Genomic DNA, 14,242 nt, shown 5'->3' with positions numbered 1-14,242 from the left:
GATATATACAGGGATACACTTCAAAATTGAAATGGATTGAATTTTAACTTTATCTAGATTAGGAATATCAACATGGAAGAAATTAGTGGTTAAGTTTAATTTGTCCTGGGTTTATGAAGCTTGTTGCACACTTTCAGCTTATTCAACGTTTACTTCATTTGCATTGTTGGGAGTAAACCATGTTCTTACCCATTGGGCTCACAAGGATAATCTGTTGAACTTGTGGGCCTTGGTTTTTTAAAAGCGCAGTTAGAAGCTTCACTGCAGGCCAACGCACATGAAAATCAAACTCCTGAAACAAAAAAATTAAATTTCACATGTCAAAACCCCACAATGTTTGTGGTCTATAATGAAGTGCAGTCGGCACAGGAAAGCTTTTCAGGAGATTAATTAAACAGTACATAGACAGTGAATAGTCTGATAGCATAATAGTGGCAGACTTGGGTTAATGCCTGAGATGACTATCATGGCAAAATTTAACTGCAGCCATGTGAGGAGATGCTGAATGGGAGTTGCAGGGGGAGAATACAGGGAGATAGAGGGAAGAAGATAGCAGGCAAGAGGTGAATGCAAGAAAAATGAAACATCCTCAGGTCACAGAAACAGTCAAAACATCAGTTTACACAGATTCTTAGAGGCAGCAGCACAATGTAGATCAACAAATTCTCATGGGAAAATTAAGCCAATGATTAAGTCAATTTTTCCCACAATTGATAACTTTTTACCTACATTCTATAAGCACATTCAGAAAATGAAACACTTTTTTTAAAAAACACACACACTATTTCCCCGTGGTATATGAAAGTCCCAAAAATATTTTGATAACTTGTGGTCAATTGCACATTCAAATGTCCTACACCAGCAGAGTTCTGCAGTCTTTGGTGGGGATCCACTGCTAACAGGGGATATTTGGATCTCCTATAGAAACATAGAATGGTTACAGCGCAGGAGGCGGCCATTTGGCCAATTCAGTCTGTGTCGGTTCTCTGCAAGAGCAATTTATCTAGTCCCATTCCACTGCTCCTTCCCAATAGCCGTTTCCTGCAGATGGAAATTCACTGAAGAGTCCAACTCTCCCAGAATTTCTATGATTCTGCAGAATAGTTAAGCACTATTAGCGCCTTCAACTATAATATGCCTTTTAAATCTAATGGAAAATACGCAAGACAAATTGAGTAGTCATAATGTATAGTAGACAGGTGACGATTTCTAACAGAAGTCAGAGAACCTGTGTAGTGGCTGTAATAGCAAGAGGCCGATCTTTCAAGGTGGCTGCAACTACATGCTGCATTTCACTTATCAGCGAAAGCAAAAATTCAGATATCAAACATCTTTCTAATTCTTTTTTGACCCTTCAGATACAGCACCAGAAACTTTTGATTGACATCTACAATTACTGTTGTCTCATCAATTTTCTCATCCCTTCCCCAGTGAAATTCATTCCTTGCTGGAGTTGTTCAATTGCAGTTAACATGATGGGAATTCAGATCCTGTTCTCACTGAACTCCATGCATGTACCCATCCCAGCAGGTATCACTGGATAGCAATGAGCAGAAAAGTCAGGGCAGGTAGTGCAGGAGTTCCCAGAGGACATCCCACTTTCTAACCAGTATTCCATTCTGGGTACTGATGGGAAAGAGGGTTCATAGAAACATAGAAAATAGGAGCAGGAGTAGGCCATTCGGCCCTTCGAGCCTGCTTCACCATTCAATATGATCATGGTTGATCAACCAACTCAGTAGCCTGTTCCCACTTTCCCCCCATACCCTTTGATCCCTTTAGACCCAAGAGCTATATCTAACTCCTTCTTGAAAACATACAATGTTTTGGCCTCAACTGCTTTCTGTGGTAGTGAATTCCACAGGCTCACTACTCTGGAGAATGCACCGACAGTCATAACTGGAACATCATGGGTGACTCAGCTGTGCTGGGATGGAGAAAAAGGGACAAAAAGGCCATAGTGGTAGGGGATTCTATGGTTAGTGGAACAGATAGGCGTTTCTGTGGTCGCAGACGTGATTCCAGGATGGTATGTTGCTTCCCTGGTGCATGGGTCATGGATATCACCTAGCCGTTACTGAGTATTCTGGAGGGTGAGGGTGCACAGCTGGAGGTCATGGTCCACATTGGTACCAATGACATAGGTAGAAAGAGGGATGAAGTCCTGCAAAAAGAATTGAGAGAGCTAGGTAGCAGATTAAAGAGTAGGACCTCAAAGGTTGTAATCTCTGGGTTTCTCCCAGTGCCATGGGCTAGTGAGTATAGGAATGGGAGGTTAGAGCAGATGAATGCATGGCTGGTGCAGGTGGGAGGGCTTTAGTTTCCTGGATCACTGGGCCTATTTCTGGCATAGATGGGATCTGTACAAGTTGGACGGGTTGCACCTGAACCAGAACGGGACCAACAGCCTTGCTGGGAGGTTTGTTAGTGTTGTTGGGGGGGCCATTTTAAACTAATTTGGTTGGGGATGGGATACAGAGTGGAAGCACAGTAGGGGGTGATGTGCAATCAAATCTAGAAGAGAAGCTAAGTCAGTCTGGAGGGCACAGTAAATATAGACCGGTTAAGGCTCAACAAATAATACAAGGCTGGATTATTTATTTTAATGCAAGGAGTCTTACTAGTAAGGTAGATGAATTGAGGACGTTGATTAACACATCGGAATATATTATTGCTATCATTGAGACATGGCTGAGGGAAGGGCAGGACAGGCAGCTCAATATCCCAGGGAAAAGAATCTTCAGACGTGATAGGGGAGTGGGTAAAAAAAGGTGGCATTGCACTGTGGATTAAAGAGACAATTACTGCAGTGAGGAGGGATGATATCCTAGAAGGTTCCTCTAATGAGGCCATATGGGTAGAACGTAAAAACAAAAAGGGGGCAATCCCTTGGCTGGGGGCATGCTACAGGCCTCCAAACAGTCAGGGAGAGATTAAGGAGTAGATCTCAGAGAGGTGCAAAAATAACAGGGTAATAATAGTAGGGAATTTCAATTTCCCCTATTTAGAGGGGATAATATTAGTGCAAAAAGCTTAAAGGGGGCAGAATTCTTCAAGTGCATTCAGGAAAGCTTTTTGAGCCAGCACATAGAGAGACCTACAAGAGGAGAGCAGTACTGGACTTAATCCTAGGGAATGAAGCCGGACAAGTGGTAGAAGTGGCAGTGGGGGTGCATTTTGGGGATAGTGACCATAACTTAAGATTTAAGGTAGTTATGGAAAAGGACATAGAGGGACCGGAAATAAAAGTATTCAATTGGGGAAGGCAGATTTCAATATGATAAAACAGGATCTGGCCAAAGTGGACTGGGAGCAGCTTGTAGGAAAGTCTACATCAGACCAGTGGAAGTCATTCAGAAAGGAAATAATGAGGATTCAGGTCCAACATGTTACCGTAAAGGTGAAGAGTAGAACCAACAAGTCAAGGGAACCCTGGATGTCAAGGGATATAGAAGAATGGATAAGGAAAAAAAAGGAGGCTTATGGCCGATTCAGAGCGCTGAAAACAGCGGAGGCCCGAGAGGAGTAGAGAAAGTGTTGGGGGGGGGGGGGGGGGGGTACTTAAAGAAGTAATTAGGAGAGCGAAGAGGGGGCATGAAAAACACTGGCAGACAAGATAAAGGAAAATCCTACGGCATTTTATAAGTATATTAAAGGCAAGTGGATAACCAGGGAAAGAGTGGGGCCCATTAGGGATCAAAGAGGCAATGTGTGTGTGGAGCCGGAGGACATAGGTGAGGTTTTGAATGATTACTTTTCATCTGTGTTCACTCTGGAGAGGGACGGTGTAGGTGTAGTGATCAGGGAGGGGGATTGTGATATACTTGAACAAATTACCATTGAAAAGGAGGACGTATTAGCGGGCTTAAAAGGTGGACAAATCCCCAGGCCCCAGATGAGATGTCACCCAGGCTACTATGTGAGGCAAGGGAGGAGATAGCAGGGGCTCTGACACAAATTTTCAGATCCGCTCTGGCCACAGGAGAGGTACCAAAGGATTGGAGGACAGCAAATGTGGTACCATTATTCAAGAAGGGTAGCAGGGATAAACCAGGTAATTATAGGCCTGTGAGTATAACGTCAGTGGTAGGGAAACTACTGGAAAAAAGTCTGAGAGACAGGATTAATCTCCACTTGGAGAGGCAGGGATTAAACAGGGATAATCAGCATGGCTTTGTAAGGGGAAGATCATGTCTAACAAATTTGATTGAATTTTCTGAGGAAGTGACTAGATGTGTAGATGAGGGTAAGGCAGCTAATGTAGGCTACATGGACTTCAGTAAGGCTTTTGATAAGGTCCTGCGTGGGAGATTGGTTAAGAAGATAAGACCCCCTGGGATCCAGGGTAATTTGGCAAATTGGATCCAAAATTGGTTTAGTGGAAGGAGGCAGAGAGTGATGGTCAAGGGTTGTTTTTGCGATTGGAAGCCTGTGACCAGTGGGGTACTGCAGGGATCGGTGCTGGGACCCTTGCTGTTTGTAGTGTACATTAATGATTTAGACATGAATATAGGAGGTATGATCAGTAAGTTTGCAGATGACATGAAAATTGGTGGTGTCGTAAATAGTGAGGAGGAAAGCCTTAGATTACAGGACGATATAGTTGGGCTGGTAAGATGGGTGGAGTAGTGGCAGATGGAATTTAATCCTGAGAAGTGAGAGGTAATGCACTTTGGGAGGACTAACAAGGCAAGGGAATATACAATGGATGGTAGGACCCTAGGGAGTACAGAGAGACCTTGGTGTGCTTGTCCATAGACCACTGAAGGCAGCAGCACAGGTAGATAAGGTGGTTAGGAAGGCATACAGGATACTTGCCTTTATTAGCCGAGGCACAGACTGTAACAGCAGAGAGGTTATGTTAGAGCTGTATAAAACGCTAGTTAGGCCACAGCTGGAGTACTGTGTATAGTTCTGGGCACCACACTATAGGAAGGCACTGGAGAGGGTGTAGAGGAGATTCACCAGGATGTTGCCTGGGCTGGAGCATTTCAGCCATGAAGAGAGACGGGATAGCCTGTGGTTGTTTTCCTTGGAGCAGAGAATGCTGAGCGGGGACCTGATTGAGGTATACAAAATTATGAGGGGCATTGATAGTGCAGATAGGAAGAAACTTTTTACCTTAGCGGAGGGGTCAAAAACCAGGGAGCACAGATTTAAGGTATGGGACAGGAGGTTTAGAGGAGAGTTGAGGAAAAATATTTTCACCTAGAAAGTGGCTGCAATCTGGAACATATTCCCTGAAGGGGTGGTAGAAGCAGGAACCCTCACAACATTTAAGAAGTATTTAGACAAGCACTTGAAATGCCATCGCATACAAGGCTACGGGCCAAGTGCGGGAAAATGGGATTAGATTGGATGGGTGCTTGATGGTCGGCGCAGACGCGTTGGGCCGAAAGGCCTGTTTCTGTGTTGCATAACTCTGACTCTAAATCCTGGATTATATTCCCCTCTATAACCTGAGGCACTGAAGGCAATTGTAGCTCCAATATGCCCAAACTCATACCAGCTAATGGTCGACATAGAATCATAGATAGACTGGCATGGAGTCAGCCCTCTGATTTCCCTAGTAAATTCACTGAGCTATTGGAGAGCATCATCTACAATTGAAAAACAGGCTCAAAATTTACACAACGTTTGAACCATTACTTATGGTCTGTGGCCGAACTTAGGTGGAGACAGAAAAGTTGGCAGAGGGGTGGGGGAGGCGGTGGGTCACATCTGCCCCCCTCAAACTGAGGTTTTCTAAGGTGGCTTCGGAGGACCACTTCCATTTTGCTCCTGGGAACATCTGTCCACTATCTCAGTTTGACCTTCGGGCTAGCTAAATCAGCGTTCCTCACTTTCCAGCTCAGGCCCCCTTCCTGCCAAGTCAGCCAAATATCGAGTTCACCTCCCTCCATTCTCCCCACAAGGTTGATCAACCCATCGCTCCCAATGCTAATTGTCCCAATGAGGTGAAAAACATCAGTACAATATAGTGAATCCATGGTTCAATTTCCCCAGTATTTTCAGACTCATCTGATTGGCTTACTCATAAAAGTGTTAAAATGGAAAGAAAAACTCACCTCTAACAAGGATAACAGAAGGGTTAGATTTTCTTGGTGTTTGATATAAATCTCTGCGAACTGCCCAGCCAGATCATCAGAATTGTTCTTTTGAGCATTTTCCTCTGCAAAATAAAAAGAGGGAAAAAAAATCCCAAGTGTGTAAATCTGAACAATGGTGTCAAGCTAGAACACTACACTTGGGCATCACCATCAGAATCTAGAGATGAGGCAAGTACGGTTAGAAGCAAGAAGCTGTTAGAGTCAGAGACCATTAGAGGTGAGGACAGCAATGTGAAAAAGACTGAATATTCAAATTTAACAATTGGGGGAAATACATAATAGATTTTTCATCAGGTTTCATTAATCAAGGTCTTTGAATTTGCAGGGTAGGAGGAAATCAAATTGACAATATTAAAACATTCCATGATATTTTAAGAAAAAATGGTAGAAAGGTACTAGTTCTAACACTATTTTTTGATTTCCCTTATGTGCACGGCATAAATAACCTTTGTGCCACCTCCAAATGGGTCAGCAGAATTGCTCCCAGAAAATGATTTCAAAGATACTGGTTATTTAAATCCATTAACATAGTTAGTGATTGATTATTAGGACGGTAATTACTTGCAATGAAGAAAACAAGAGTCAGAATCATATAACACAGAAAGAAGCCATTCAGCTCATCATGCCTGTGCCAGCTCTTTGCAAGAGCTGGCTGATTAGTCCCACTACACCTGCTCTTTCCCAATAGTAACGCTTTTTCTTAAAGTATATATCCAAATTCCCTTTGAAAGTTATTATTGAAGTTGCTTCCACCATCCTTTCAGGCAACACATTCCAGATTACAACTTGCTGTATAAAAGAAATTCTCATGGCCTCTCTGATTTTTTTTTGCCAGAATCTTTGTGTCCTCTGGTTACTGACCCTCCTGACAGTGGAAATAGTTTCTCCTATTTACTCTGTCGAAACATCATGACTTTGAACACCTCTATTAAATCTCCCCTTAATCTTCCCTGCTCTAAAGGAGAACAATCCCAACTTCTCCAGTCTCTTCACATAACTGAAGTCCCTCATCACTGGTACCATTCCAGTAAATCTCCTCTGAACCCTCTCCAAGACCTAGGCATCCTTCCTAAGATGTGCCCAGAACTGGACACAATACTCCAGCTGAGGCCTAACTAGTGTTTTATAAAGGTTTAGTATAGCTTCCTTGCTTCTTAGCAAAGCAGTCACATTCTCAACACAATCTATAATTCTGACTGCAACCACATTATAATGTATATTAGGTTTATTACAGGCTATTTATAAGACAAATGGGAAAGCAATGGAATAATGTGACTCTCAGCTACCAATGTATACAAAATTGGGTTCTGACGATAGGTCATCGGCCAGAAGAGTTAATCCTACCTTCCTCTCGTCACAGATACTTCCTGATCTGCTGAGTGCTTGCAGCATTTTCAGTTCTTAGTTCAGATGTACAGTGTCTGCAGTATTTTATTGTATAAAATTGTACTCAGGTTTAAACACAGAGCAATCACACCAGTGTTAAGACAATCTCCACACGCATAGACAGGTCTGTTAACTCTCCTGCATTTTAAGAAGGAGACGCAAGACACAACATTGCATGTGGCCAGCGATGCCCACATCTGATGAACGATTAAAAAAAAATCTTCCTGCCTCCGAATCATGATGTAACAATTATCTGCAAGGCAGCAGTAAATTTTTTAAAATATTCTTTCATGGGATGTGAGCATCGCACGCAAGGCCAGCATTTATTGCCCATCCCTAATTGCCCTTGAGAAGGTGGTGGTGAGCTGCCTTCTTGAACCGCTGCAGTCCATGTGGGGTAGGTACACCCACAGTGCTGTTAGGAAGGGAGTTCCAGGATTTTGACCCAGCGACAGTGAAGGAATGCGATATAGTTACAAGTCAGGATGGTGTGTGACATGGAGGGGAACTTGCAGGTGATGGTGTTCCCATGCTTCTGCTGCCTTTATCCTTCTAGGTGGTAGAAGTCATGGATTTGGAAGGTGCTGTCGAAGGAGACTTGGTGAGTTGCTGCAGTGCATCTTGTATATGGTACACATTGCTGCCACTGTGCGTCGATGTTGAAGAGAGTGAATGTTTAAGGTGCTGGTTGGGGTTCCAATCAAGCGGGCTGCTCTGCCCTAGATGGTGTCGAGCTTTGAGTGCTGTTGGAGCAACACTCATCCAGGCAGGCGGAGAGTATTCCATCACACTCCTGACTGAGCCTTGTAGATGGTGGACAGGCTTTGGGGAGTCAGGTGAGTGTTATTCATCACAGAATTCCCAACCTCTCAAATCTCAGCATGGGCGGCACAGTGGCTAGCACCGCAGCCTCACAGCTCCAGCGACCCGGGTTCGGTTCTGGGTACTGCCTGTGTGGAGTTTGCAAGTTCTCCCTGTGACCGCGTAGTTTTCCGCCGGGTGCTCCGGTTTCCTCCCACCGCCAAAAACTTGCAGGTTGATAGGTAAATTGGCCATTGTAAATTGCCCCTAGTGTAGGTAGGAGAATGGTAGGGAATATGGGATTAATGTAGGAGGGGATGTGGTAGGGAATATGGGATTAATGTAGGATTAGTATAAATGGGTGGTTGATGGTCAGCACAGACTCGGTGGGCCGAAGGGCCTGTTTCAGTGCTGTATCTCTCTATGACTCTATTTCTATCGTTTTAAGTCACTGATCAACAAAAACACAATCAAGTTAATTTTATGGAGGCTGGATTACCCCAGCATTTTTAGTAGCAGTAAAGCTTTTCTATTTAAAGCTAGAATTAATAAAGCAAAAAAGAGAAAAATTAAAGAAAATGAGAAAAATAAGGTTGCAAATAAATATCTGTTGTCCAACTGAAGCAGATTTTTGTTACATGTTAGTGTTTGCGCTCAGCCAGATTAATCAGATTCCAAGAGTTATTTCTATATTGAGTTACCAATATTTATTTTAAAGGCTTTAAATCCATAACACCCCAAACTCTCTCTCAGTATTGGTTTGCCAGGACATTTTCAGATTCTAATTACTCGAATACAAAAACAAATCTCTCAATTTGTGCACAAAATGTCTATCAGCCTATGCATATACATCAAAAATCAAGAACACTGTTCGAAAGCAATTAGTCATCACACACAATGCACCAATAGTCAAGCAAAGGCCAAATTCTCAAAACACACATCTGCTTTGATTTATGTTGAAAGCTTTGCTCTATGTTATTAATGATTAAATTGTTTCTGAAGAGGACATTTCTACATTATTTGTTACTTGATCAGTGTCTCAAACCAGAAGTATTATTTTGAGAAAAAGACATGCATTTTCAGTGATGCACATGGCAATTTAAAAATGTTTTACTCATGGTAATTAACTGCCACCTCCTCCTCTATTAGGATTAGATGCACTCACACCTTCAAAAACAAATGCAATTAGTCCAGCCAATAAGTGTGCATTCAAGACTTGTGCAGATTGTTAAATTCGAAATGTCATTTTCATTTGCAAACTCATTTGAAGCAGCGCCATGCAAAAGTAATGGAAATTTTACCTTCAGATTCATCTGCTGAATTATACATGAAAAAGAAGAAACATCAACTGAGACAAAACAGATTGTCACAAATGCAAAGCAGAGACATGCTGAAGCACTAGCACTCAAAACAAATATGGAGATAAAGCATGCAATAATGCAAATTTTAAAAAAAATTGCACCTTGGAGAAATTTTTTTCTGATCAACCTTGATTCTAGCACAAGTATTTTGTCCATCTAAGGAACTCAATTCACATGGCCATGAGGATGGAATGAGGGATACCAATAACACCATCACCCACATAACTTTGAGGTTGAAAGTTTAGAAACTTGAAAGACTGGAAAGGATGAAATATTGTCAAACAATACTACTTTAAGAATAAAAGCAAAATACTGCAGATGCTGGAAATCTGAAACAAAAACAAGAAATGCTGGATTCACTCAGCAGGTCTGGCAGCATCAATACTACTTTAAGGATGCATTATTCCAAAATTTTCCCCATTTGTGCTTATAGCTGTTTCAGACACAAAGATTACCCTAGGGGAGAAAAATATTTCAAGTCTTAATGCACATCTAACTTGACCATCCTCTGATGCTCAACATTAAATTTTCTTTTAAAAAACTAACAAAATACCCAAATCCTATAGAACACAACCTCAAACTTATGTGGGTGATGGTGTTATTGTTATCCTCATTGATCTTGGATTGCCACTGTATCATGTGACCAAGAAACCCCAATATCAAACAGTGGCAGCAACCTCCCTTCTGTATAACTGAAGCTGACATCATGAATTTACCCGATATTTAATGACACACAACTTTAACAGCTGTTGCAAGAAAATTCCTTGCAATGAAGTTGAGATCTTCCATGGGCGAAAATTTAGAAAAATCCAATTTAATCAATGATTGTCAGCATGGATTCAGAAAAGATAGGCCATGTTTAATAAATCTGTTAGAGTTTCTGAAGCCAATAATTACACAGCAGACAGGAGAATACAATGGCAAGTATATACATAGATTCTCTAAGTTTTTGACAAGGTTCCACATCAGCAAGTAACAGGGCAAAAGGTACAGAAGTCATGAAAACAAGGCAAATCATAGCACTGTATATGTAACCAGTTTAAACTGAACAAAGAGAAGATAGTGATAAATAGGATCTCTTCCAGATAGGAAGACGTCAGCAGCAAAATACCCCAAATGGGTCAGTCTTTGCACATTTGCTTAGGTCCTGTGGTATTGTTACAGATAGTCAGATAGTACACTATTGTGTATAGTGACTGTTATTTTACTGCTAGAACAGAGCTATGTTTAGGAATCTTTATATGTCGGCCACCTTAATCATTTCCTTACTTCCTGTGTCACAACCGAGTCATATTTTTATGTCAGTTTATAAATACAAAAATTGTGCATCAATATTTGCATGTTATCATTCATAATGGGAAAAACCCTGTGTTAACAGCTGCCTGATGCACTGCTTTTAAACTCAGGACCCATGTTTGTGGCTGCCTTAGTCCAGGCCTCTGGTAGCACACTATCCAGTCCTCATCCAGCCTATGTGGTCTGGCTTGAAACTTAGTGCTTGGCTCTACCCACCCAATCGTTGCTGAACTGGCCTTGGGACAGTCTTTCCTAAGCATCAAGTTTCATATTCCCATTAGTGATGGGAACACTGATCCACCATCTCACTTTTTGTGGTCCCATGTGAAGCCTGCAGTCCTTTCTCATCTTTGATCCCGAGCTCCTGCAGCTTCTCTCCCAAGATGCTCCAATCTTTAGTGCCAGTTAAACCAGGACTGAAGCCTTTAACAAATTCCATCTTTCACAGCACAATACTGTATCTAGATATTGTATAATGTGTTCATTAAGGGTCTTCGCAAATTAAGAGCTTTTTTTCTAAAATAAACTAATTTTTAGTTTTTTTTTTAAATTATCTTTCACGTCATTGCAGGCAGCATAATGAATTCTGCCTTAGTGCATCATATACTTAGTAGACAAATATACAATACTGATCTGGAATGGTTTAAACTGAGAGCTTTTTCATACTACAATAATTTTGAAGTCGTTTTATTTTTAAACTGACCTTTTGTACCCCCCGGGTGGTGCAGTAATTCAGCATATTGGAGCACCCAGAGGGTGGTGGGGATCTGGAACTCACTGCCTGAAAGGATGGTAAAGGCAGAAACCTGCATGACATTTAAAAAAAATACTTGGATATGCACTTGGAGTGCCGAAACCTACAGGGCTACAGACCAAGAGCTGGAAAGTGGGATTAGGCTGGATTGCTCTTTTTCATCTGGCAGATATGATAGGCTGAATGTCCTCCTTTGCTACCATAAACTTTCTATATGTCTACAATTATACGTAGACACAGGAGTAGCAACTCACCATGAGCAATGCCAACATGTATCTACCCAATGTATTAAGTTTTACATATTGCACACACTTCCAAGTGTCATATTTCCTGTAAAGTTTTCTCTTATACACTATGTCCATCACCTTTGTTATTAAACACCACAGCTTCATCCAGCACTTTTCCTCAAAGTTATTTTTAGTTATATTACAAGAGAAATGAGGGAACGACTATCAGCTTTACTATAAGGTTATATTTGAGGTAAAAATAACAATTTTATTTCAGCTCAATCTCAGACATATATGAAGAAGTTGATTTCAGTCATCCAGTAATACAGATCTAAAGTTTGTTATTCAATGATCACATTGCACAATTTATTAATCTCCTTTCATGTGGCAGATCTAGCTCAGTCAAGGCTCTGGAAATGATCTGTTTTCAATCATTTATAATGAAGCTGGCTAAAAAGCATAGCACACATTGAATTCAAAGAGAATATTAAGTGACAATTTTAAGAGCTATAAACAATGATACAGTACAATCAGAATGCTTAGCTGTAAAGTGATTGAGTATTGAAATGCTCCACTGTACCTGGTTCTTCCTCTTCTACATCATTGGAGATCAGATTGCAAAGAGTATCCAATGCATAGCCAATAATTTCAGAGTCTGAGCTGGAGAGGTAATAGGAGGTATAAATATCCTTTCAAATCCAGACATGTAAAACCAAAGTGGTAGCATCGGTTCTCACTAAGGGTCGTCGACCTGAAACATCAACTCTTTCTCTGCAGATGTTACCAGACCTGCTGAGCGTTTCTAGCATTTTCTGTTTTTATTATTGGAAACACTGCTGTACTTTTTAATCTTGCTTTTTATTTAGTATATTAAAAAGTTGTCCAAAATACACCCAAGAACTGATGTCCAGTTATGACAAGGTATCTACTGGACAATGTGATTGAATTCCCAGGTATGTCCCATTCACAAAAGAAAATCTAACAGTTACCACTGTCAACCACTTCCTATCATTATTCAAGTGCAGAGGAAGTTATCAACATTGCCATTAAGCAATACTTACACACCAACATTTAGTTTGAGTTTCACCAAAACCACTCTGCTTCAGACCCCATCAGGGGCTTGACCTCAACATGGCCACAAGAGCTAGATGCCAGAGGAGAGGCAAGTGCAGCCACCCATGACATCAGGGTTGCAACAAATCACTGAGCAGGTACATATAATACAGGAACTATTTATATGGGATAATTGAACACGAGGCCTGCTTTTTTTGGTACTTTCCATGTGCATCATTCAGGTGGGAGAGGTAAGTACAAGGTATAACATGCCTGAACTGGCCCAAATAATACATGCTCCAAAATTCAGCACATTGCATCTCATACTATTTTCATCCTGGGTACTATAGCAAGAGTACTCAATCTAGAAAAGGATCACAATTCCATGCGGTGACTTGCATGAGGGGTGCTATTACCAACAACTCCACAGGCTTACTTTGAAACAGCAGCACTTGCTTCATAAATACACAGAGAAAAATAATCAACAGGAAAACAAATATCAAAGAAGAAGATTACAGCACAGGAACAGGCCCTTCGGCCCTCCAAGCCTGCACCGATCCAGATCCTCTATCTAAACCTGTCGCCTATTTTCTAAGGGTCTGTATCTCTTTGCTTCCTGCCCATTCATGTATCTGTCTAGATACATCTTAAAAGACGCTATCGTGCCCGCGTCTACCACCTCCGCTGACAACGGGTTCCAGGCACCCACCACCCTCTGCGTAAAGAACTTTCCACGCATATCCCCCCTAAACTTTTCCCCTCTCACTTTGAACTCGTGATCCCTAGTAATTGAATCCCCCACTCTGGGGGAAAAAGCTTCTTGCTATCCACCCTGTCTATACCTCATGATTTTGTACACCTCAATCAGGTCGCCCCTCAACCTCCGTCTTTCTAATGAAAATAATCCTAATCTACTCAACCTCACTTCATAGCTAGCGCCCTCCATACCAGGCAACATCCTGGTGAACCTCCTCTGCACCCTCTCCAAAGCATCTACATCCTTTTGGTAATGTGGCGACCAGAACTGCACGCAGTATTCCAAATGTGGCGAACCAAAGTCCTATACAACTGTAACATGACCTGCCAACTCTTGTACTCAATACCCCGTCCGATGAAGGAAAGCATGCCGTATGCCTTCTTGACCACTCTATTGACCTGCGTTGCCACCTTCAGGGAACAATGGACCTGAACACCCAAATCTCTCTGTACATCAATTTTCCCCAGGACTTTTCCATTTATTGTATAGTTCACTCT

At 41.7% G+C, this 14,242-nt stretch overlaps 1 protein-coding gene across 4 annotated transcripts in view; it reads right to left on the bottom strand.

Moving 5' to 3' along the window:
* The window catches only part of uso1 (USO1 vesicle transport factor), an 80,212-nt gene that overhangs the window by 53,624 nt on the left and 12,346 nt on the right, over positions 1-14,242 (bottom strand). For 2 of the 4 annotated variants that reach the window (XM_068046956.1, XM_068046966.1), the window contains exons 4-7: positions 12,516-12,595; positions 9,599-9,613; positions 6,069-6,172; positions 190-292 (exon numbers count right to left, since the gene is read on the bottom strand). In XM_068046956.1, the coding sequence (XP_067903057.1) occupies positions 190-292; positions 6,069-6,172; positions 9,599-9,613; positions 12,516-12,595 (302 nt within the window). The remainder of the gene's footprint in view (positions 1-189; positions 293-6,068; positions 6,173-9,598; positions 9,614-12,515; positions 12,596-14,242) is intronic. The other 2 variants (XM_068046964.1, XM_068046967.1) reach the window with 1 other exon arrangement.

This window comes from Heterodontus francisci, chromosome 1 (genome assembly GCF_036365525.1).
Source record: "Heterodontus francisci isolate sHetFra1 chromosome 1, sHetFra1.hap1, whole genome shotgun sequence".
In the NCBI taxonomy this organism is placed as follows: domain Eukaryota; kingdom Metazoa; phylum Chordata; class Chondrichthyes; order Heterodontiformes; family Heterodontidae; genus Heterodontus; species Heterodontus francisci.
This window is presented reverse-complemented; position numbering and strand designations above follow the sequence as displayed.